The sequence below is a fragment of the Lutra lutra genome, chromosome 3 (assembly GCF_902655055.1).
Source record: "Lutra lutra chromosome 3, mLutLut1.2, whole genome shotgun sequence".
Lineage (NCBI taxonomy): Eukaryota > Metazoa > Chordata > Mammalia > Carnivora > Mustelidae > Lutra > Lutra lutra.
Genome location: NC_062280.1, coordinates 166,442,727 through 166,464,117, shown reverse-complemented (window position 1 = coordinate 166,464,117; position 21,391 = coordinate 166,442,727). Strand labels below are relative to the sequence as shown.

Sequence of the window (21,391 nt, the reverse complement as noted above, 5' to 3'; positions counted from 1 at the left end):
TTAAATCAACGCAGCCTCACGCTGGCGACGAGCGCGAGGGGCGGAGCCTGCCCGGCGTGAGCGGGGGACGCGTGGTGTGATTGCCCAGGAGAAAGGAAGGCGCTCCAGTTCCGGGTCAGGCCCTTCTCCCGCCTCCCCCGGCCTCCGCCATGGCGAGTAGCAGCGGTGCTGGGGCGGCAGCGGCAGCGGCGGCGAATCTGAACGCGGTAAGGGAGACCATGGAGGGTAAGTGCCCGTTTCTCCCCCTCTACCTTGTCTCCGTGTCCCGCAGCCAGGGCGCCCAGGCGGCGGTAAGCCAAGAATGACTTGAGGTACACTTCCTGCCCCAAGGGGCATCTTTGGGGGTCCTCCCAAGGGACCCGTCAGGACCGTAGTGCTGATGATCCCATCCTTTGAGTTGTCTCTTCGCTCTTGCGTAGTTTGTCGCGCGCACGACGTTCCAGCCCCCACGTCAGCCGGGCGCGCGCCTCGTGCCTCCCGCGCGGAACTCGCGCGTCCCCGGTCCCCGCGCGCTACGCCCCTCGGCCGCGGCGGAGGACGGGCGTGCTTTCCTGGGGGCTCGGCTTCAGGTGCCGCGCCGCGCGGGGTGCGGAGAGCGCCCCTTTTCTCCCTGTCCCGAGCGGGAACCATCCTCAAGACTGTAAGCCTCGTGCGGACCGTAGCCTCGTGTGTTTGGTCGCCGCTGTGTCCTTTGTCTCTGGCCCTAAAGTAGGCTCTTCTTAAATAAGGGGCGAGTGAGCAGGTCGCCCCGTCTGCGGAATTGCTCCATTTCGTCTTGGAGCCCGTGACGCCGGTGTCCGAGGCTGTAGGTGTATTTACTTGTGTTCGCGCCCCAAGGGTCGCAGGTGTCAAGCCTGCGCACATGTGCTAGAAGATGAAGTGTCTTGGAGTCACCCTCTCTCTACTCTGACGCTGGTTCCGCCACTTTCTACTCCTGGGGGTGAGTTTACACAAGCTACTACGACTACTCCACTGAGCCTGTGTCTTTCTTTCCTATAAAATGAGGTCACTTCCTCCTAAGGTTCTTGTGGATATTAAATATCCACAGACCAGGTAAAGGCATATTGAAGGTAATGAATCAAAAGATGGTTATTATTACCTTTGTGTTATATTACATGTACGTCCCACTTGCAGACTCCTTTGTCTCCATATTATTCACATCCACTTATATGTGTTTGATGGGTGTTAAATATTGCCTTTTTTTTTTTTTTTTTTGCATTTTCCAGGGGATATTGACATTAGTCTCCGTCTCTATTGAAACGTAACTGCAATTCTCACTCGGTAGTGTGGGCCTCCCTGCTCTGTCTCCCGGTCTGTTTCACTGTGGGCTCCACTTACTGATTCAGCCACTCCTTATGGGGCTTCCCGTAAGACTTGAGGCTTTTTCTGCAAGGGTTGGTGCTTTCTTTTTCAAGACCTACTTATATTATTGGAACATTTGCATCTCATTTTTTACATACCAAGTATCTATTTTGCTGTTTCTCCAAAAGTAGAATTTAATTGTTTATTTTATTCATTAGTTTTAGAAGGGCTGAGGAGCAGAGGGAGAGTGACAAGTGTACTCTGCCCTTGGGGGGCGGAGCTCCATTCCACCTCCCTGGGATACCACCTGAGAAGCAATCAGGAGTTGGACGCTCAACCGACTGAACCACCAAGGCGCCCCAGATTTTATTCTTTTTTTTTTTTAATTTAATTTTATTTTTTTATGTGACAGAGAGAGAGATCACAAGTAGGCAGAGAGGCAGGCAGAGAGAGAGGGGAAAGCAGGCTCCCTGCTGAGCAGAGAGCCCGATGTGGGGCTCGATCCCAGGACCCTGAGATCATGACCTGAGCCGAAGGCAGTGGCTTAACCCACTGAGCCACCCAGGCGCCCCCCCAGATTTTATTCTTAACACCATATTAAGCCTGTTTCTCATTCCTTCTTGATGTACCACATTATACGTTTCCCCAGTATCTGAAAGCAGAGCATTCCCATAAAATCTTTCCTAAAGCCAAAATGGTGTATAGTGAAGCAGTTAGTATTGATTTATATGGAAAAATTTTTGAGTGTTCTCAGACCGAAAAAATAACTTTTCTTAGGTTTTTCTGATACCTTAGACAAATCTTGTTAACAGATGCACAAAATAAATACAGATAAAGCACAGATGCTCCCAGACACAGTTCAGAGCTCTGGCGGCTTGATGGTGAGATGTTCAGTGTACTTCCTGGGGAAGGAGCTTGGCAGTGACACTCTAAGTGCTACGGTCATGCCCTGTAATGGCTCACTACAAACAAACACTGAATGCTATTTTCATTTTTGCCTTTTTTCATAAAAGTGAAAACTCAGATTGCTTTTGGAGCAAAAATAGCTACTAATATAAATCTTCTGTAAAAGCAGAGTGGTGTAAGACAAACTTTCGAAAAGTGGGTGATGGTTGTATTGACTTACACCTTTGCTTGGAAGTCAGTGTTTGTTTGTTTTAATGGAGAGTATGAGGCCCCGCTTCTGTCAGGTTATGTTAGCTATGCTTAGGTTCCTTATTATATGGCCATAGGATCCCATTTGGATGGAAACTCCCATTTTATCTCTGGTGGAACTATTGATGTACAAATGAGAACTGATTGTATTGGTTGGATCAGGATTTTTACTGAGAGAAGTATGTGTAAAATGAAGATTATTGAGTGCAAGAACATGACAAAGTGAAGAAATAACAGATTTAAAAAAAAATTCAACGAGAGCCTGTGTTTCTTAGAGAACACTGCTCCTCTAACACACAGTTCGCCGACAAACCTCAAGATAAGGAAGGCCCCAGTGGGCAGTGAATCATCATTTGTTAAATGTGGCAGCTAGGGACTATCATGTCCATTAGAATTCTGAACTGATAGAAAATCCCTGCTGTCATGCCATAATTGGAGTCCAGGACAGTCATATAAAATGAGAAGTTGAATTACTCCAAAGTTAATGGATGTTCCATGTTGTCTATAATAATTGAGGCCCAAAGGTAAACACAGAAGCACACTGTAAATAATTGACCATACACTGAACTGGAAAAATTCTACATGTTGTCATTTTATTTTATTTTTGAAGATTTTATTTATTCATTAGCATATGCACAGCCATGCACCAGTGGGGTGGTGCTCAGAGGGAGAGGCAGACTCCCTGTTGGGAATGGATTCCCTTCTCTGGGGAACCCCAGAATCCTGAGATCATGATCTGAGCCTAAGTCAGATGCTTAACCGACTGAGCCACCCAGGTGTCCCCATGTTATCATTTTATAGTCCCAAGCTCCTCCACATTCATTCCCAGAAATAAAACTTTAGCGTGGCCAAGGGGCTAGACAGAACTACCCAAATAACATTATTATTTGAAATTTTGTCAATGCGGGGTTTCACTCTATTTAAATCTAGCCATGAGAGTCAAAAGTTTGAGTCTGACTATGCATTTTCAAGATCTAGTATATTCTCATCTTCCTTACTACTTCTCTCCCATCAGTACTAGAGTCGGCTAACAGTAATTTAATCTTTTTGGTTTTAAAAGATTTTTATTTATTTCAGAGGAAGAGAAAGAGTGAGTGAGCACAAGCGTAAGTGGGGTGAATGGCAGAGGGAGAAGCAGACAGACCGCTGAGCTGGGAACTCGATGCAGGGCTCCATCCCAGTCATGACCAAAGCTAAAGGCAGATGCTTAACTGACTGAGCCACCCAGGTGCCCCAGTAATTTAATCTTTTAATGGATCTGAGTGATTTCAGGATTGTAGAACTCAGCTATAAACACTTATCTTTTTGTTGTGAAATGAAAGCATTTTGATATGATATCTCAAAAGTAGGTAGACTTTTTAATATATCTGTGTGGCTCAGTCTGAAAGGAACCTGACTGGTCCTGGCCCTGATTTAGTATAAGCTCTTGTATCAATCCCCTACTCTCATTTTTCGATCCTCAACATTCTCTTCCAGATTCCTTCTTTAAAATGTTGGTCTTTTCTACTACCTCTCTCTCTGTTCTCCAGTGTACTCACTTGCCTCTTTTGTTTTTCAAGGTTTTTAAATTTTAGATACTATATTGATAATTTCATACTTTGTTATTTTCATATATTTTAAAATTTTCCTTATGCCTCCAATTACTACTAGTAATTATGTTCTTTATAATTGTAATAAAAATGAACCTCTTCCTTACCAGAGGGTTTCAGTGTAGTGCTACTTTATTATATATCAGGTAGTAAGCTAGAAGAAGGAGTTAAGAGAGTTCACAGCATGTAAGGTGCTGTTGGTGAAACAAATGTATGGTCCCTAGGCTGTCAGTCTAGTTACTCATGGGGGAAGGAAAACTAGGAATCTTTATTGCTTTCTTTTACCTCCCCTACCTTCTGTTTCTCACTAAGCCCTTTCAGTTCTTGCTTCGTCTCAGATTTGACCACTTGTCCTAATCTATCCTGTCCATGCCATCTACTCGTCTATCCCCAAGATGGCAGTAACTTAACTGGACTCCCTCTCCATGGGTTTTCTGTCTCTTTTCAAGATCCATACCCTATTATGCAGCCAGAGTCTTTTAAAAATGAAAATCTTATTGTCATACTCCCGTTTTTATGTTTGTTAATAGCTTCCCGAAGTTCTAAAATCTTTAGTAGAGCCTTAGTGGGTGTTTGTGTCTGTCTTTTCTCATATTTTACACTTATGCTGCTCCTGTAATTACATTGCCTTTACATGAAGAACCTTTTGGATCTATGAAAGATTCTTTACCAAGTTCTCTTTAGTCAGGGAACTTTTGCACAATCTTTTTTTTTCCCTCTCACTCTCTTAGCACTTCTTCCTACCTCTGCATTAGGTAGGTTGATTTCTTGTCACTCTTGAAGTGTAAACTTATTTGTCACTTCTTCACACAAGTCTTGCCTAAACACTATCTTTCACAACTATGTAAGACACCCTTCTAATTTGTTTTGGAGGTGTGCTTTTCTTATCCCTCTTTCCTATTTAACTAGGATCAGTTATTATTTAGTATCTCTCTCTCGTAGAATGTAATTCCATGAGGATTGGGACTGTATCTGTCTTTTCCACAACTATATTTCCAGCAGTAGTGTAGTAGGCACAGAATACACCTAAGGACCAATTATATAGTAGGCACTGCAGAAGTACTTATTATAGATGGCTTATGAAGTTAGGAGGCAAAGATCAACATACATTTTACAAGAAAGCTTAAAGGAAAGAAATACTAGTCCTGAGATGGACCTGAAAGAGAGCATGGAGTTACATGGAGAGAAGAGAAAAGGCACAGGAGAAAAGCATGAACTAAGGCATGAAGTCAGGAATAAGCAGAGCATTGATAGATGGGGTCTACCATGAAGAGAAAACCAGAGAGGAGAATTTTAGCAGCACATAATGGTGATGCTGATGATGGTGATAATGTTGGAGACTTGGAGTAAGGTCAGAGGGTACATGTTTTCGTACAAACCATCCTAGACTTACTGGCATAAAACAATTACTTGTCTCTCATGGTTCTGGGTTGACTAGGCTTATCAGGGTAATTCTCATAGAGGGCCTCTAATGCATTGCAGTTAGTGCTGAAGCTTCCTACCTCACAGTCTTCTAGTTGACATGCCTGCAGCAGGGGCTGTTGTCTGGAACATGTGGGTTTCTTCCCACTTGGTGGCTGGGTTGCAAGGGAGAGTGCCTCAAGGAAAGCTCTATCGCCTTTTTAAGTGTCAGAAGTCATGCAGTGTCACTATTGGGAGATGCAGCTTGAGCCCTGAGCATACCCATACGTTCTTGCTCAGCAGGCCAAGAAAGCAAGGCCCTGGCTGCTCTTTCTTCCTGCTCTTTCTCAGCGGTCTATTTACAGTGAACAACTTGAGGGATAAGGTAACAGCTACTTCCATATAAAGAGCAAGTTTGCTAACTGCTGACTTTAAAGGTAGGGATTTCCCAGGCTCACTGTTCTTCAGCTGTGAATACAGTCTGTCAATGTAATGTGTTCTTTCACTCCTCAAAGGGAAAAAGCTACCTGGTTATTTCAGTGTTTGATGAAAAGGTATTCATAAGACTCAGTACTTTTTCTCTAATTTTAAAGTCTTAGCAAGAGACAATAGTACATTGTTAACACGCCAGAGGATAGCTATATGAAATTACTATCATCCTTAACGTTAGTGTTAAAAGCATTCCAAATAAAATTAGAAAGGCTTCCGTTCACTGAATTTTTTTTTTCTAACCACCGATATGAAAGTTTAAGCAAATAATGCAGGATAGGAAAAGGAAAAGACTGTTAGGAAGGGTATGAAACTATTTATTTATAGGTAAAATGATTATCCAATTAGAAAACGAGAATTAACTGAAAAACTTCAGTAGAATTTGTTAAGGTGGCTGGTTACAAAATAAAAATAAGTCATATTCTAGAACATTTACACTAATCACCTAGAATATACCAAAGCATGGTAGAATGCATTTGTGAAGACAAAATTCAAAATTAAAGAAATTGGTGGTTCACTACCAAAATTGATGATGATGGAGCACTTGGCTAAAACCTTCTGCTCGAAGCATATAAAAATGACAGGGTGCTCGCTTCGGCAGCACATATACTAAAATTGGAACGATACAGAGAAGATTAGCATGGCCCCTGCGCAAGGATGACATGCAAATTCGTGAAGCGTTCCATATTTTTCTGTGTCTCCTTCTGGGGGAGGTGACTCTTGAGTAAGGCTCATTTTCCAGCAAAAAAAAAAAACAAAAAAAAAAAACAGGAAATAATACAAAAATGCAGTTATTGTCACAGCCATGTTCAAAAACAAGAAAGGGAAATCTCCTGGTTAGAAGGAGAGAGGTTTTCCCCCAAAGAGGAGCAGATGGGAACCACAGCAGGAGACTGGGAATGGAACCTGACAAAGCACGTTGCCCTGCCTGAGTGAAGCTGGGGCCAGAAATGTGCCATCTGCCATGGCCAGGAATTGGGAAGTACCGTCCGCGTGTCTCTGGCTCTGGAGCCAGTGTGCTTCCACTAGGTCTGTGCCAGAGGCCTGAGACCAGTGTGAGTCTGCCCATCCAAGGATGCTTCACCCGTTCAGAACATCAAGAAAAATCTCCTGTTGAAGATGAGCTTCCAGGCAGAAATCACTAAGTACCTAAGGTAGATGAAAAACAAACAACTCGCATGAAAACTGAAAAAAGAGAAGGTAGTAATAATAGCTCTTTCTTTGTGCACTAGATGCCAGTGGACACAGCATTCTGAGTATGTCTTATAATCCTCACAATGATCCTGTAAAATAAGTACTATTACCTCTATTTCACAGTGTGATAAAGGCACAGAAAGGTTACCTTTTGAGACACCCGGGTGGCTCGGTTGGCTAAGTGTCTGCCTTCAGTTCGGGTCATGATCCTAGGGTCCTGGGATTGAATCTCAAATCGGGCTCCTTGCTTAGCCAGGAGTCTGCTTCTCCCTCTGCTGGCTGCTCTCTCTCTCTTTCTTCCTAATAATTAATAAATAAAGCCTTAAAAAAAAAAATAAAAGAAAGGTAGCCTTGCCTACCAAGTAATGAAGGTGAAATTTGAAGTCAGGTGCTGTAGAGAGCAGACCCTTACCACTCTTTTGGTGCTTGCTTAAACTTGAAGAAACGGAAAACACAAGTCTCAGAAATGGCCAAAGATAAGAATATAGCTTCAGTAGGTGAAGGCAGAAACAATAGCCACAAAATAAGTGGTTATAAAAAAGCATTTAACTGAAATAAGGACAAGCAATTAATGGGGGAGGATTAGAAATCTTAAAATAGAGTTATTGAAATAAATTCAGCAGATAACATGAACGACAGCCTGCATATAGCTGAAGAGCAGTATTGGTATGTTGGCATGTCAAAACTGAAGGAATGAAACAGAAAAGACTGTCAGCTTCCAGTCAAGATGGAGTAACAAAACCGGATTTACACTTCTACCTGGAAAAAACAAAAACAAAAACCCAGACAGAACAATGATTTTCAGGGCACTGGACATCAGATGGTAAAGGGCAGTGATCCCAGAGACAGTAAACGAAGAGAGCCCAATCATTGCCTGCTCTTGGTACCTTCAGAAAGTTTCCAGACCTCAGCGCAGTTGGGGAGTGGTGTGGACCCCCAAGGTTAGCAGAAGGAATTCAGAATCCAGGGAGACCAAAGCAGGTAGAGTTTGTAGGACAGAATACCTGAGAGGAAAGAGCTTACAGAGAGAGAATTCTGGAGACCAGCAGGAGGGTCCCCTCAAATACTGAGCAGAGCATTTGATTAGCACATGTGTGTGAGGAAAGTACCTACAAAGCTAGGAAAGGCATCCGAAAGAATTAGAGGGAACAGTACACAGTGCTCACCAAAGGCTGAAAACTGCTTGTATCTACCAGCCAGAATGGAAGACTTCGTAATTCACGAGGCATTTAGTAGAGCACTCAGGAGGGTGTTGCCTCAGTGATGAGGAACAATTAGCAGTATGCTAAACAGAGCTCTGATCCTGACTATATAAATCTTAAGAGACTCAAAAGTATCAAACATAATGAAATAATGAGATAACTGCATCTCATTACAAAGCCCAAGAATATGTGTAAAAATATTCTAAAAAAGAATGTGTATAGAAATATAAAAATAGCAACCAGCAAGGTAAAATTTACAATGTCAAGCATCTAATTAAAAATTATTAAGTATGCAAAGCTGGAAAATACAACCCATGATAGAAAAATCCAGTCAGTTGAAACAGACCTGAAGCTGACACAGATATTAGAATTAGATGGACAAGGGCATTAAAACTGTACTCCCATGTATTCAAAAAGTTAAGTATAGGCACAGAAGACATTTAAGGAAAAAAAAACCTTGAGATTCTAGAGATGAAAATGAATGTCTGATATGAAGAGGTGAGAAGGACCATGATGTTTATGGGATGTTTTTTGTTTTTTGTTTTTCTTGGATGTTAGTTTTTTGAAGGAGTTGGACTTAATGTATCCTTCAATATTGTTAACTTTCCCATTCATCCCCAAATAACATAGTTTTTATGCAATTCAAGTCAGAATCCAAATGGACTTTGTGCTTGGAATTGATTAAGATTTTTAGAGCGGGAAAGAGGCAGGGGGAGGGGCAGAGAGAGAGAGGGAGAAAGAATCTTAAGAAGGCTCCGCGCCCAGGGAGGAAATGCGGGGCTGGATCTCACAACACTGAGATCATAATGTAAACTGAAATCAAGAGTCTGATGCATAACCACCTGAGCCACCTAGGTGCCCCTTGATCAAGATCTTTTAAGTTCGCTGAAAGAATAAAAAAGCTTGTGAAAGGAAAGATAACAAAGAATGTTTAACCTTCTGTATGTTGATAAATGTTTGTAATTAAAATTATGGTTTTGACATAAGATAGAGATGCAACAGATCCATAGATAAATGGGAATTTACTATGTAATAAAAGTGGCATCTTAACCGAGTAGTAGAAGGAGAGGTCACTCAATAAATAGTGTTGAGGAAATGGGCTTATTTCTGGGAGGTGAAGTTAGATCCTATCTTCTACCCAAACTCCAGGGAGTTAAATGTTTATAGGCAGGCAGGAAATAAACTTTGAAGTGATGGAAGGGAATACTGGTAGATAATTATATAATCTTTGCATGGAGAATAACTTTCTAAGTATAATGCCAAGGGAAAATATTACAGGAAGCCATAGATAACATGTTGACCATTGACTTTAACAAATTCTAAACATGCTCTGGGGACCAACCACCATAAAACAAAATTTAATGAAGCTGATGTATTTATATTCTGTGCTTCTCTTTGCTAGTGTTTCTTATGTCAATTATTTTTATAAACTATAGTAAAATGAAGTATTATAAAAAATGAAGTTAAAAAATAAGCTTTCATTTTTTACTATTAGATTTTAATGGACATGATTACTTTGTCAAATTGTAGAAGATTCTAAGTACTTTTAAAGGCTTAAATATGTATATTACTGAGCAGTTCCACTTTTAGGAATTTATCCTAATGAAATAAAATGAAGTTAGCATGTACAGATGCTTATCATAGGATTATTTCAGTGGGGAAAAATGAGACCCACTTAACTCTTAAAATAGTAGGATAGTTAAGTAATGTATGTGTTTTCATAAAACGGGATGTTATGAAACTAAATTACATTGTAAAAGCATACTAAAAATGGAGAAATGTTCAGAATAATCCTGATTATGATGCATATATTTAAGTAGTAAATGGTAGAATATAAATCAAAGTGTAAAAGAGCAGTTATGTGGAGGTAGGGTGTAAGTGTATTTCTGTATTACATGACAGTTTCAAAATCTAGTGATGTGCTAGTTCTTTGGTACTGTGCAGTATTATTTGAACTAAAACCAAAGTATTGTTGTATACATTTTTTTACTGTAATTTTTTTTGAAGTTTCTTCTGTGTCTTTTTCAGTTCTGCTGGAAATTTCAAGAATTTTGAATACTGGCTTAGATATGGAAACTCTGTCTATTTGTGTACGGCTTTGTGAACAAGGAATTAATCCAGAAGCTTTATCGTCGGTTATTAAAGAACTTCGCAAGGCCACTGAAGCACTAAAGGTTAGAGTCTGTGTGTTCATTCTAAAGAAAGATTCTTTTGTTTAGAAGATGGTTAATGAGTTTATGTGGAAGACCCTACTTAAGTACTATTAAACTAGCTTTTGCCACCATCAGAAATTGTGAAAACAGAACTTAGTAGCAGATGTTCAGTTACAAAAATTGCTACTATCATGGACCACGTTTTCTCTTCACAGAAGTCTCCAGGTATGTTTAGAATTTTCCTTGTGAGTAAAATTGTGTCTGTGCCCCAAAAGATTTGTACAAGGCCAGTACCTGTGAATGTGACCTTATTTGGAAATTGTTTATCAGCAAGTATAATCAAGTTAAGATCATAATGGATAACGGATGTCCTTATATGACAAGGGAAATTCGGACAGATACACCAAGTGAGCACCATGTGGAGACGCAGACACAGACACAGCCTCATGACCGTGGAGGCAGAGATTGCAGTAGTGGCCTACGATTGTTGGCAGCCATCAGCAGCTACGAAGAGGCAAGGATCTTCTGCTGGAGCCTTCTGACTCTGTAATTTGCAACTTCTGGCCTTTAGAACTGCGAGAGAATAAATTTCTCTTGTTTTAAGTCACCCAGTTTATGGCAGTTGGTAATGGCAGCCCTAGAAAGCTAGTACAGGTTTCACTCTTAGCAAGTGGGGTGCTGTTGTAACAAATATCTACAAGTCAGGAAGTGGCTTTGGAGTTAAGTGTTGGGTAGAAGTTGGAAAATTTTATATACTTAATAGAAAGGACCCAGATTTCCTTGAAGAAAGTGTTGGTAGAACTCTGGACATTAAAGGCAATTCTGGTAGGGGCTCAGAAAGGAGAGAAGAGCGGTAGGGAAAGCTTTAATTGTCTTATTGTCTTGTACATATATCATGATGAGCAGAATGTTGCTGGAAATAATGGACATTAAAGGGGCTTCGGGTGAGATCTCGTAAGGAACATATTATTGAACACTGGCAGGAAGGTTGTCCTTATTATAAAATGACAGCACCTGGCTGAATTATGTTTTACAAGTGGAAGAAAAATAAAACTTGTAAATGATGAACTTGGACATTTAGCTGAGGAAATTTCCTAGCAAAGTACGGAAAGTGTAAGAGCAAAATTTCTCCTTGCTACTTAAAATAAGATATAAGATGAATGAGAAATAAAGGAAGGAACAGGTAAGCGAAAAGGAACCAGCACTTGATTTGGAAAATTCTCAGCCTTACCCAGAGAGCATGATCTAGAGAGAAAGCCCAGAGGTGTGGCTCTGGTGAGGAGATTGGATGTGTGATTTATAAATGTAGTCAGCCGTCTTGGACTTGACTGAAAGGAACCCGGACAAAATAAAGGAAAGCTGGGATTCTGTACTTCTGGATTCTGCAGGAAGGAAACTGGCCAATAGGCCTACATGTCTGTGATCATGTGTTTCTCCTTCAAGAAAAGGGAAGAATTGGGGTGCCTGATTGGCTCAGTGGGTTAAGCCTCTACCTTTGGCTCAGGTCATGATCTCAGGGTCCTGGGATCGAGCCCCACATCGGGCTCTCTGCTCAGCAGGGAGCCTGCTTCCCCCTCTCTCTCCGCCTGCCTCTCTGCCTACTTGTGATCTGTCTGTCAAATAAATAAAATCTTTAAAAAAAAAAAAAAAGAAAAGGGAAGAATGGCACATAGTAGCTCTGAGAGGAAGGGACTGCTGAGGCCAATTGGCTGCACTGCCACTGTGGGCCCAGAGGACCACCTTTTTTCAGATACAAACTCACCACTTTTTAGTTGCTCACATTGGAAACAGGAAAGGTATATTCTCTCTCTTACTCTGCTTACATGATTTAAAATCTTGAGTGATTTTATTTCCATGTTTACGTAACAGTTACTCACTACAGATACTGATTCAAGTTAGTCCCTCTGAAAACTTGTCCAAGGACAAAGTGACTTTTCTCCGGCTTTTTTTTTTTCCTTTGAGAAAACAAAACTATATAATACATGGAGTTTACCCATCTCAAATTTAGTCAATCTCTAGCAAATTCCAGTGATTTGGATTGTTTTTGAGAATTTTTAAACTTTATTTTTTTTAAAGATTTTTATTTGACAGAGACACAACAAGAGAGGGAACACAAGCAGGGGGAGTGGGAGAGGGAAAAGCAGGCTTTCCACAGAGCCCGGAGCCCAATGTGGGGCTCGAACCCAGGACACTGGGATCATGACCTGAGCTGAAGGCAGATGCTTAACAACTGAGCCACCCAGGTGCCCCAAGATTTTTAAAACTTGAAACACAGAAAGGTAAACAGAAGACATTTACAGAGCAAAACTTTATCATAAAGAGAATATCTGTACAATTTTCATTGCTAGAGCCCTACAAGTTCCCTTGAGCTCCCCTATCACTATATCACTAACCTCCCCTGCTCCCTCTTCCAGTAATTACTACCCTGATTTTCATGGTAGAAGCTTTCGTATTTTTAACAGTTTTACTGACTAAACATGGGTTTTTAAATGATACAGTTTAATTTTGTAAAATTTTTGAATGTGGTATAAACCAGAATCTTTTTTTTTTTTTTAATTTTATTTTTTTAGTGTTCCAAGATTCATTGCTTATGCACCACACCCAGTGCTCCATGCAATACGTGCCCTCAATACCCACCAACAGGCTCACCCAGCCCCCAACCCCCCCCCCCCCCACCGCCAAAAACCCACAGTTTGTTTCTCAGAGTCCATAGTCTCTCATGGTTTATCTCCCCCTCTGATTTCCCCCAGTTCACTTTTCTTTTCCTTCTCCTAATGTCCTCCGTTATAAACCAGAATCTTACAGCCCTGTCTTTACTGGGTTCTTCATTTAACATTATGTTTGAGAGGGTATTTTTTTGTTCTTCATTTTTTTTTGAGAATAGTTGACACATGAGTTTTACATTAGTTTCAAATGTACAACTTAGTGACTTGACAGGTTTATATATTTTTTTTGTTTTTTATTTTTTAAAGATTTTACTTATTTATTTGACTGAAAGAGAGAGAGGGAACACAAGCAGGGGGAGTGGGAGAGGGAGAAGCAGGCTTCCCACCAAGCAGGAAGTCTGATGTGGGCCTTGATCCCAGGACCCTGGGATCATGACCTGAGCCGAAGGCAGTTGCTTAACAACCGAGCCACCCAGGCACCCTATATATTGTTTTAAAAGATTTTTTATTTATTTATTAGAGAGAGAGCCAGCGAGAGGAGGGGCAGAACAGGGAGCCTGACATAGGGCTGAATCCCAGGGCCCTGAGATCATGACCTGAGCCGAAGGCAGATAAGCTTAACTGACTGAGCTACCAGCTGCCCCAGCAGGTTTGCTGCCGGCTGCCCTGTAACATCACTATTAAAATATTACTGACTGTTCCTTATGCTGTGACTTTGATCCCTGTGGCTTACTCATTCCGTAACTGGAACCCTCTCCCTCTCCCCTTCACCCATTTTGTCCATCCCTCTCCCTCCTCCCCTTTGTGGGCCATCAGTTTTTTCTGTTTTTATAGGTCTGATTCTGCTTTTTGTTTATTCTTTTTTTTTTTTTTTTTTTTAAGATTCCACTTCCAAGTAGAATCATGTAAGGTTCTTTTTTTTTTTTTAAGACTTTATTTGAGAGAGCGTAAGAGTGCCTGCAAGTGCACACAGGAGCAGGGGGAGGGACAGAGAAAGGAGGAAGAGAGAGAATGTCAAGCAGATTCTGTGTGCGGAACCCAGGCACCCTGGAGGTTTGTTTATGTTGTGTGTGGCTGTGATACAGTCCTTTTCACTGAAATAATGCTTCATTGTACAAATATACTACTATTCAGTTATCCTTTCTTCTGTGAGTGGATATTCGATTGCTTCCAATGTGGGGCTGTTAGGACTATGGGCTATGAGCCTAGTTGTGCGTGTCTCATGATGCATCTGTGCGTGCGTTTCTGCTCAGTGGTGTGTATCTATCTACAAATCAGGTTGCTTGGTTTTTAGGTAATCTTTATCTTCAACTTGAATAGATAATGCCAAACTTTTCTAAAGTAGTTGTGTTTCTGTTTCCATGAGCAGCATGTGAGTTTCCCTTTCGTGCCCCAGATCTCACCAATACTTATTATTGTGTTTTTAATTTTAGTCATTTTGGTGGGTGTGTATGGGTTTCTTAGGTGGTTTTATTTGTATTTCTCCTAGTACCAATGAGGTTGAATGTGTTTTTACATGTTTTTTTGGCCATTTTCTCTTATGAGATACCTTTTCAAGTAGTTTTTCCATTTTTTTCAGGGTTGTCTGTTTTTTCTTTTGTATTGTTAGTCTTAAATATTCTGAATGTGAACCTTTTGTTAAATGTGCATATAGGTTGCTAATTTCTTTTAGTCAGATTTTTTAATCTTTATAGGAGATATTCAAACTTTGTTTCTTTTTAAACTCAACTGTGCTTTCATATGACAGAAAAATAGCTGAATACTATAAGAATAAATAATGTTTCTGAGTACTTTGAGTCACAGCAATGATAGTGTACTGCTACTGCTGTTAGTAGTTTACTGCTGAGGAAACTGAAGCTTGTGGTGGCCAGCTTCTCCCAAGGACTTATTGAGAAGTAGTTGAGCTGAGATTTGAACTTGGACTCTGGCTTCAGAGCTTTTTTTTTTTTTTTTTTAAGATTTTATTTATTTATTTGTCAGAGAGAGAGAGAGAGAGAGAGCGAGCACAGGCAGACAGAATGGCAGGCAGAGGCAGAGGGAGAAGCAGGCTCCCTGATGAGCAGAGAGCCCGATGTGGGACTCGATCCCAGGACGCGGGGATCATGACCTGAGCCGAAGGCAGCTGCTTAACCAACTGAACCACCCAGGCGTCCCTGGCTTCAGAGCTTTTAACTACTAAGTTTTTACCTACAATAAGTTCTAAAAAAAATATCTAAGCCTGCTTTTTGAGAAAGGGTAAAATGTGATTAGAATAATGGACTGATGTATGGGAACACTCTCTGGTTTAGTATTCTCTCATAACCCTGCTATTCAAAATAAAATGCAACATCATAGTCTGATCAGTAAATTTCTGAAATGCTATTGGAAAATAATTTATTTAATAAACATCTCACACAACTGCTTGAATTTTTGTTGTTTATGTTGGAATTTGACAGAGGGTAGGGAGGCAAAAGAGCATGAAGTTTTCATATTACAGTGCATTTTCAGTGCCATACAGGAACCAGAGATAAATAACCTAGCTAATGGGGTAAAAGAGAAACTGACAAGTGTTTTGGCATAGCACTTCCTTCGACAAAATAAACCCACGGTTTTAGGATAGGAGATTCAGAATTTACCTACTTAACATAGCTTTTTTAGCTTTGAACATGCTGGTTATTCCATAGTGAGAATAGTGGACCATAGTGAGATACAGGTGGCAAAATCAATAATTAAGATAAACAAAATCAGAAAGCATTACCGGTTGAATGGAAGATTAGTCTCACAGACACACATAAACATATTTCTCCATAAACAACAGCCAGTATGCCAGTTTCTCATTAAAACTAGGTGGGGAGGAGAATTCTGAAAAGTGCCTAGCAAAGAAGAAAAATCTGTTAATTAGAACTTTTTTTCTTTAAAGGAATTTTTGAATTGTTTATAATTTTTATTAAAAAATGCTCATAATTTTAAAGTATTTAAATACCAAAATATAAAGAAGGGAATAAATAATTCAGAACCACCCAAGAGATAATCAGCAACATTTGGTGAACACCATTCTGTCATGCTACTTTAAAAATAAAAAATAATACACTTAACTTCATGGATTAAGGAATAACCTTTCACATGTGCTTATTCTCTCTTACTTGCTACTGGTAGGTTGGGATTGGGAGCTGGTTAGCTCTGAGCTGCACTGTGAACCATACCTGGCTTTCCTTGGCCACCCTTTAGACTTTTAAAGCAAATGGTGGTTTTCTCCTTTTTGGGTATGCTGCTAATTAATTTCTCACTTTATTTTTTGTCTGGTTCTTTCAGAACTAATAATAGAGTAAGGAAAAACTGTCCCTGTTGTGTTCTACTGCCTTTGCCTAGAAATCCTGGTGATTAGAATTTCCTTACATGGTTCTTAACCTTTCCTTTAGAAAGTGTAAAATCGGCTCAGGTCATGATCCCAGAGTCCTGGGATCGAGCCCCGCATCGGGCTCTCTGCTCCGCGGGGAGCCTGCTTCCTCCTCTCTCTGCCTGCCTCTCTGCCTACTTGTGATCTCTGTCTATCAAATAAATAAATAGAATGTGTAAAATATAAATCAAGGACATCCTGAAATAACTATGTAGAAAATTGCAACAGTTTTTCATTAATTGTTTTGTCTTCCTCACAGATTTGTATATTGATATTGTTAAATCATTTATACTAAAAGAAGCTGATTGTGTGTCACACGGGTCAGTTTCTTTGCATCAGTAGATGTGTCACATTGTATGTATCTCCCACAGCATAAGTAGGACTGTTAATTAAGGTACAGTTTTTAAAAATAGACTATTTTTTTTTTAGTTTCCGTGTCTTTTAATGAATGCATTTACAGGTAAAATAGGCTTTATTATTATGAATGATTCTATCAAACACTGAACTTTAGTATTGCCTCCTCAAGGCTAATATTTATGTATAGGCAATCATTTACATATTGTGGCTTCAGAAATTCTGGGCAAAACCTTCTTCATGTATCTTCTACTTTAGTACCAAGGTGCCTTGAAATGGACTATTATTGATACACTTTACACTAATAAGCCTTGCCCTTTCTCTTGGAGCTGTCCTGTATGATCACTAATACCTAGGGGCAGTGATGCATCTCCTCGCTGTAGGAAGGTTTGAATGGCGTGAGGACACTGGAGCTGTAGAATTTGGAGTTGGGAGAGAAATAAGGGATTTAATAAGTCTTGTGTCCCTACCCATCCTCCCATAGGAGGGAATAAACTTATACAGGAAAGCAAAGTGTGGGAAGACTGCTAAAGTTGGTTTTTCCCAAGGCCAATGCTTATGAAATTTTGGAGTCTCTAATGGCAGCCTGGTAACTGGAGCTCTTTAGGAAGCCATTGCAATGCTTTCAAACAGAGGAGTGCTATATTCCTATAAGGGGAATGCTATACAAGGTTGATGGCTTTCTTAGTTTAGGTGAAAATACTTGTTTCATTGTCTGTTTCTTGGAGCAGAACCTCTAAAATTAGTATGAAAATGGAATGGGACCAAACAAATTAAATTGCATTAGAATTAAGGTATTTTAATTTTTAAAAAATTCTAAAATTGTTTATATTATTTCAAGTCTTCTTTGAAGTAAGTGATACTGAGAATGGGGTTAGGAAGGAGACTAAAGGTTTGCAGCTAAACCTAGTGTAAGAATCTTTAAGGGTAGAAAGAAATAAGAAGCCTTTGTAACGAGGGAGATTTTCTCCAAACTAGTTTCTTTTTTTTTTTTTTTTTAAAGATTTTATTTATTTATTTGACAGAGATCACAAGTAGGCAGAGAGGCAGGCAGAGAGAGGCGGAGGCAGGCTCCCCACGGAGCAGAGAGCCCGATGTGGGGCTTGATCCCAGAACCCTGGGATCATGACCTGAGCTGAAGGCAGAGGTTTAACCCACTGAGCCACCCAGGTGCCCCTCCAAACTAGTTTCTAATCCTTGTAAATAATGAACCCAAAGAAGCGAAAGGCTAATTAGAATAGCCAACTATATGGGCAAACAAGGTAGGTTCTGCTGATAGCAAAGAGAATGTTTCAGATTGAGTTAACTACAATTTTCCCAGCATGTTAAGGGATTTTCATGAAAGGACTCTGAGCTTAGGCTAAACTTTAAAAGCAAGTTTTAATTAAGAAGTTGAAATGTAAATGAATTAAAAGTTTACTGTGTATCTCTAAAATTAAACTTAGCTAAAACCATCATATTCATATTTGGCATTAGGAAATTACTTGTTTAAATCCTTATCTTTTAGAAATATGTATCAAGGGGCGCCTGGGTAGGCTCAGTCAGTTGAGCGTCTGATTCTTGATTTCAGCTCAGTTCATGATCTCAGTATTGTGAGATCGAGCCTCCACTGGTCTCCTTACCAGGCTAACTAAGCCACGCAGGGAGTCTGCTTCTCTCCCTCTGCCCCTCCCTGAGTGCATGTGTCTGCAGTCACTCTCTTCTCTCTAAAATAAATAAATAAATCTTTTAAAAGGGAAAAGAAATGTCTCAGGTCATTTACCGATGACTTAGATGGTGTCTGAAAATTTCTGCAGAATAATCTGAGAAAGCATAATAGTTCGTGGTATAGGTGAAGCAGGGTTAGCCCTGTGCCCATTATTCCCTTTTGCCCTTTTTTTCCTCTACTTTCTAACAGTTTTTTTTCATTCTTAATCCCTTTTCACGCTATAATGAAACATGCAGAAACAGACAAACCAATAAAGACTGGATAAGGTGGATACAGTGTGTGGAGAAGGTCTGCTTGGGTCAGTTTTTCAGGTAGCAGTGTATTTTTCCATTAATTGTATTATTTAATACGATGCAACAATTTTCCACTGTTACCCTAGCAGTCAGTTCAAGAGGTAGTTCTGATGTACTGTAAAAAGTGAAAACCTCACTGCGTTATCCTCCTAAAAGTGGTTCGGGATATGTGGAGGAGGCATCGTTTGTTAATGACAGTGCGGTATTGACAAATATATCTCCATGGTGTCTCTTTTTTTGTGGTTTTATTATAATGAAACTTACTTCTTGTTCTAGGCTGCTGAAAATATGACAAGCTGACTTTCTGGAGAAATCCTGATGAGATACGTCAAGCTCTTCAAGAGAATTTGAAGATTGCATTGTAGTCAGGAATGTACAATGAAATTATTGCATGCAGCATTGTAGAAACATTTTCCTTTTTAAAAGAATTATAAAACCATAGCTTTATAAATCAGTGGAAAATGGCTTACAGAGAGAACTATCAGATGTGTTTATATCACATCCTACTTTTTTTTAACAGCTCTAATGTGTTGGCATCGCTATGTTCATATTTATGTATTCCTTATTTATAGCTCTGATAGCTTTAATTTTCTAAGCAGTCTGTCTATCAGATGTGCACATCTGCTGTGCCTGGTTAAAGTATAGTGGAACCCATCAGAAGTAATGTAGTAGTTATGACTTGTTGACATTTCCATTATGAAATTTAATTTTGAATTGTTTATGCAAAGTAACTGTGGATTTGTGTTGTATTGGGCTAAAAGTTGACAGAATTTCAGCCACCATTTGTGAAATTTGATTTAGATTTACAGCGTATATCAGAATCTTTTTTATAAGAGCACAGAAATCATTTGTTTTAACCTGTTCTTCTTAAAGAATATTTAGTTTTTTAAACCTGAAAGTTTTCCTGTCACTTAACAATAAGAACCAGATCATTTTTTGTATTGACTGAAAAATAAAACTTAGAAACTTAGATTTTAAAAGTAATGATAGTGCTCATTATTGTCCTTTGAACCATTTAAATTTAATGAAAATATTAATTGATAATATTTTTCTTTCTAAGTTCTATACTCTATAAGTGATGGCCTAAAAAATAATGCATAATGAAATATTTCCAGTATGCAAAATTCTTTAATTTTATTACATAAACATAGTTTGAGTAGTTACCTAATATATCTTGAGTGGTTATCTAATCACTAAATAGGAAGTATCTGTCAACAAATAATATTTTCTGAAGGAATAAAGAGTCTGTTCATTAAACAAAAACTAAATAATCAAGTGTTGTGTATCAGGAATTATAAGTATTCCTTTCCAAGGTCACTTTTTGTGTCATTATTTTTTCCCTGAAAGTTTTAGCTAATCAAAGTGATGGTTCAAAATGAATTTTGAGGGGGTATAGCTCAGGGGAGAGCATTTGACTGCAAAATGAATTTTGGAAAATGAAGGATAGTGTTACTTCTGTTCTATAGCAAAATCTCGATAGAATATTTTATCCAAGAGTGATAGGATTTTAATCTGGTTTTATTTTAGATTTTGTTAAGCTTCCATTTAAATGATAGTACAAGTGTTTACTCTTTATCAGCATTTTTGTACTTCAGACAAAGTAAGGCTTAGTATTAGTAATTAAGTTACAGCCTTCTGTTGTAAAATCTAGTCGTGATTATTTAGACTTTGTAAGCACCTAGCATCTTTACCAAGGTGTATTATTGGCAGACTCAGTTGGGAGATAATAATGACTTGTGGTAAGTCATTTTTTGGTAGTAAACACTGTAAGTTCTGTATGTTGTTACCCAGGAAATCATAAAGAGAACATATTTGTCAAGCTCCAAAATTGGTATATACTCTTAGGCCACAGAGTTAATAGTTTTATTTATGATTTTGTAGGTTAAGTTATTTATGTATGATACAAAGCAGGAAAATATATTGAGAAGGCATTATGTTTACAGAGAGCTTCTTTAAGTGTTAAATGTAAACATATATTTTTAATGCATACTCCAGTACTATTTAACAAAATCAAAACAAATTGTGATGATACAGTTGGCAGTGTTATGCATGTTTTCAGTGACAAAAATAAAACCATTTTGGTAGTATTGACATGTACTTTTGATTTAATATATACTTTGTGAACATAACTTGTTTCTGTAGGTATTCTTTATTTAAATAAATACTTAGGATTATTTAAAGGCTCTATAATTTACAATGTAAAATTAGGCTTGAGGTGTAAAATATACTTTTCTCCTGGTAGTGAAAGGAGAACGCTATATTAACATTGCCCCAGTCTTGGAAACAAAGTTGGCATTTCAAATATATGTGAGATTATATTTTTCTTTACTTCAAGTAACAGATTCTTTACATAGTGGGAGACTACAAAATTTCATACATGTGTCAAGCATACTTAAACGTTTTCTAATAACTGAATCAAGTATTGGTTTTTAAACATACTTTAATTAAACTTAAAAATTCAGTTCTTCACACTGGCCACATTTTTTATTATAAAATATATACAACAGAA

General features: G+C 39.1%; 1 protein-coding gene and 1 non-coding gene across 3 annotated transcripts; both read left to right on the top strand.

The window, feature by feature from the left end:
* Positions 1–56: 56 nt before the first annotated feature.
* Positions 57–20,969, top strand: MZT1 (mitotic spindle organizing protein 1). 2 transcript variants are annotated; one of them, XM_047720122.1, is made up of 4 exons: positions 57–206; positions 838–940; positions 10,361–10,506; positions 19,159–20,969. In XM_047720122.1, the coding sequence occupies exons 1-4, from the start codon at positions 150–152 to the stop codon at positions 19,180–19,182; spliced, it is 330 nt and encodes a 109-aa protein (XP_047576078.1). In that variant the 5' UTR covers positions 57–149; the 3' UTR covers positions 19,183–20,969. The 2 variants fall into 2 exon arrangements, with proteins under 2 accessions (XP_047576078.1, XP_047576079.1); XM_047720123.1 differs by lacking the exon at positions 838–940 and having other exon boundaries at positions 66–225.
* Positions 6,522–6,628, top strand: LOC125096542 (U6 spliceosomal RNA). The gene has a single exon (XR_007126226.1). It is a non-coding gene; the product is annotated as a U6 spliceosomal RNA (small nuclear RNA).
* Positions 20,970–21,391: the final 422 nt, after the last annotated feature.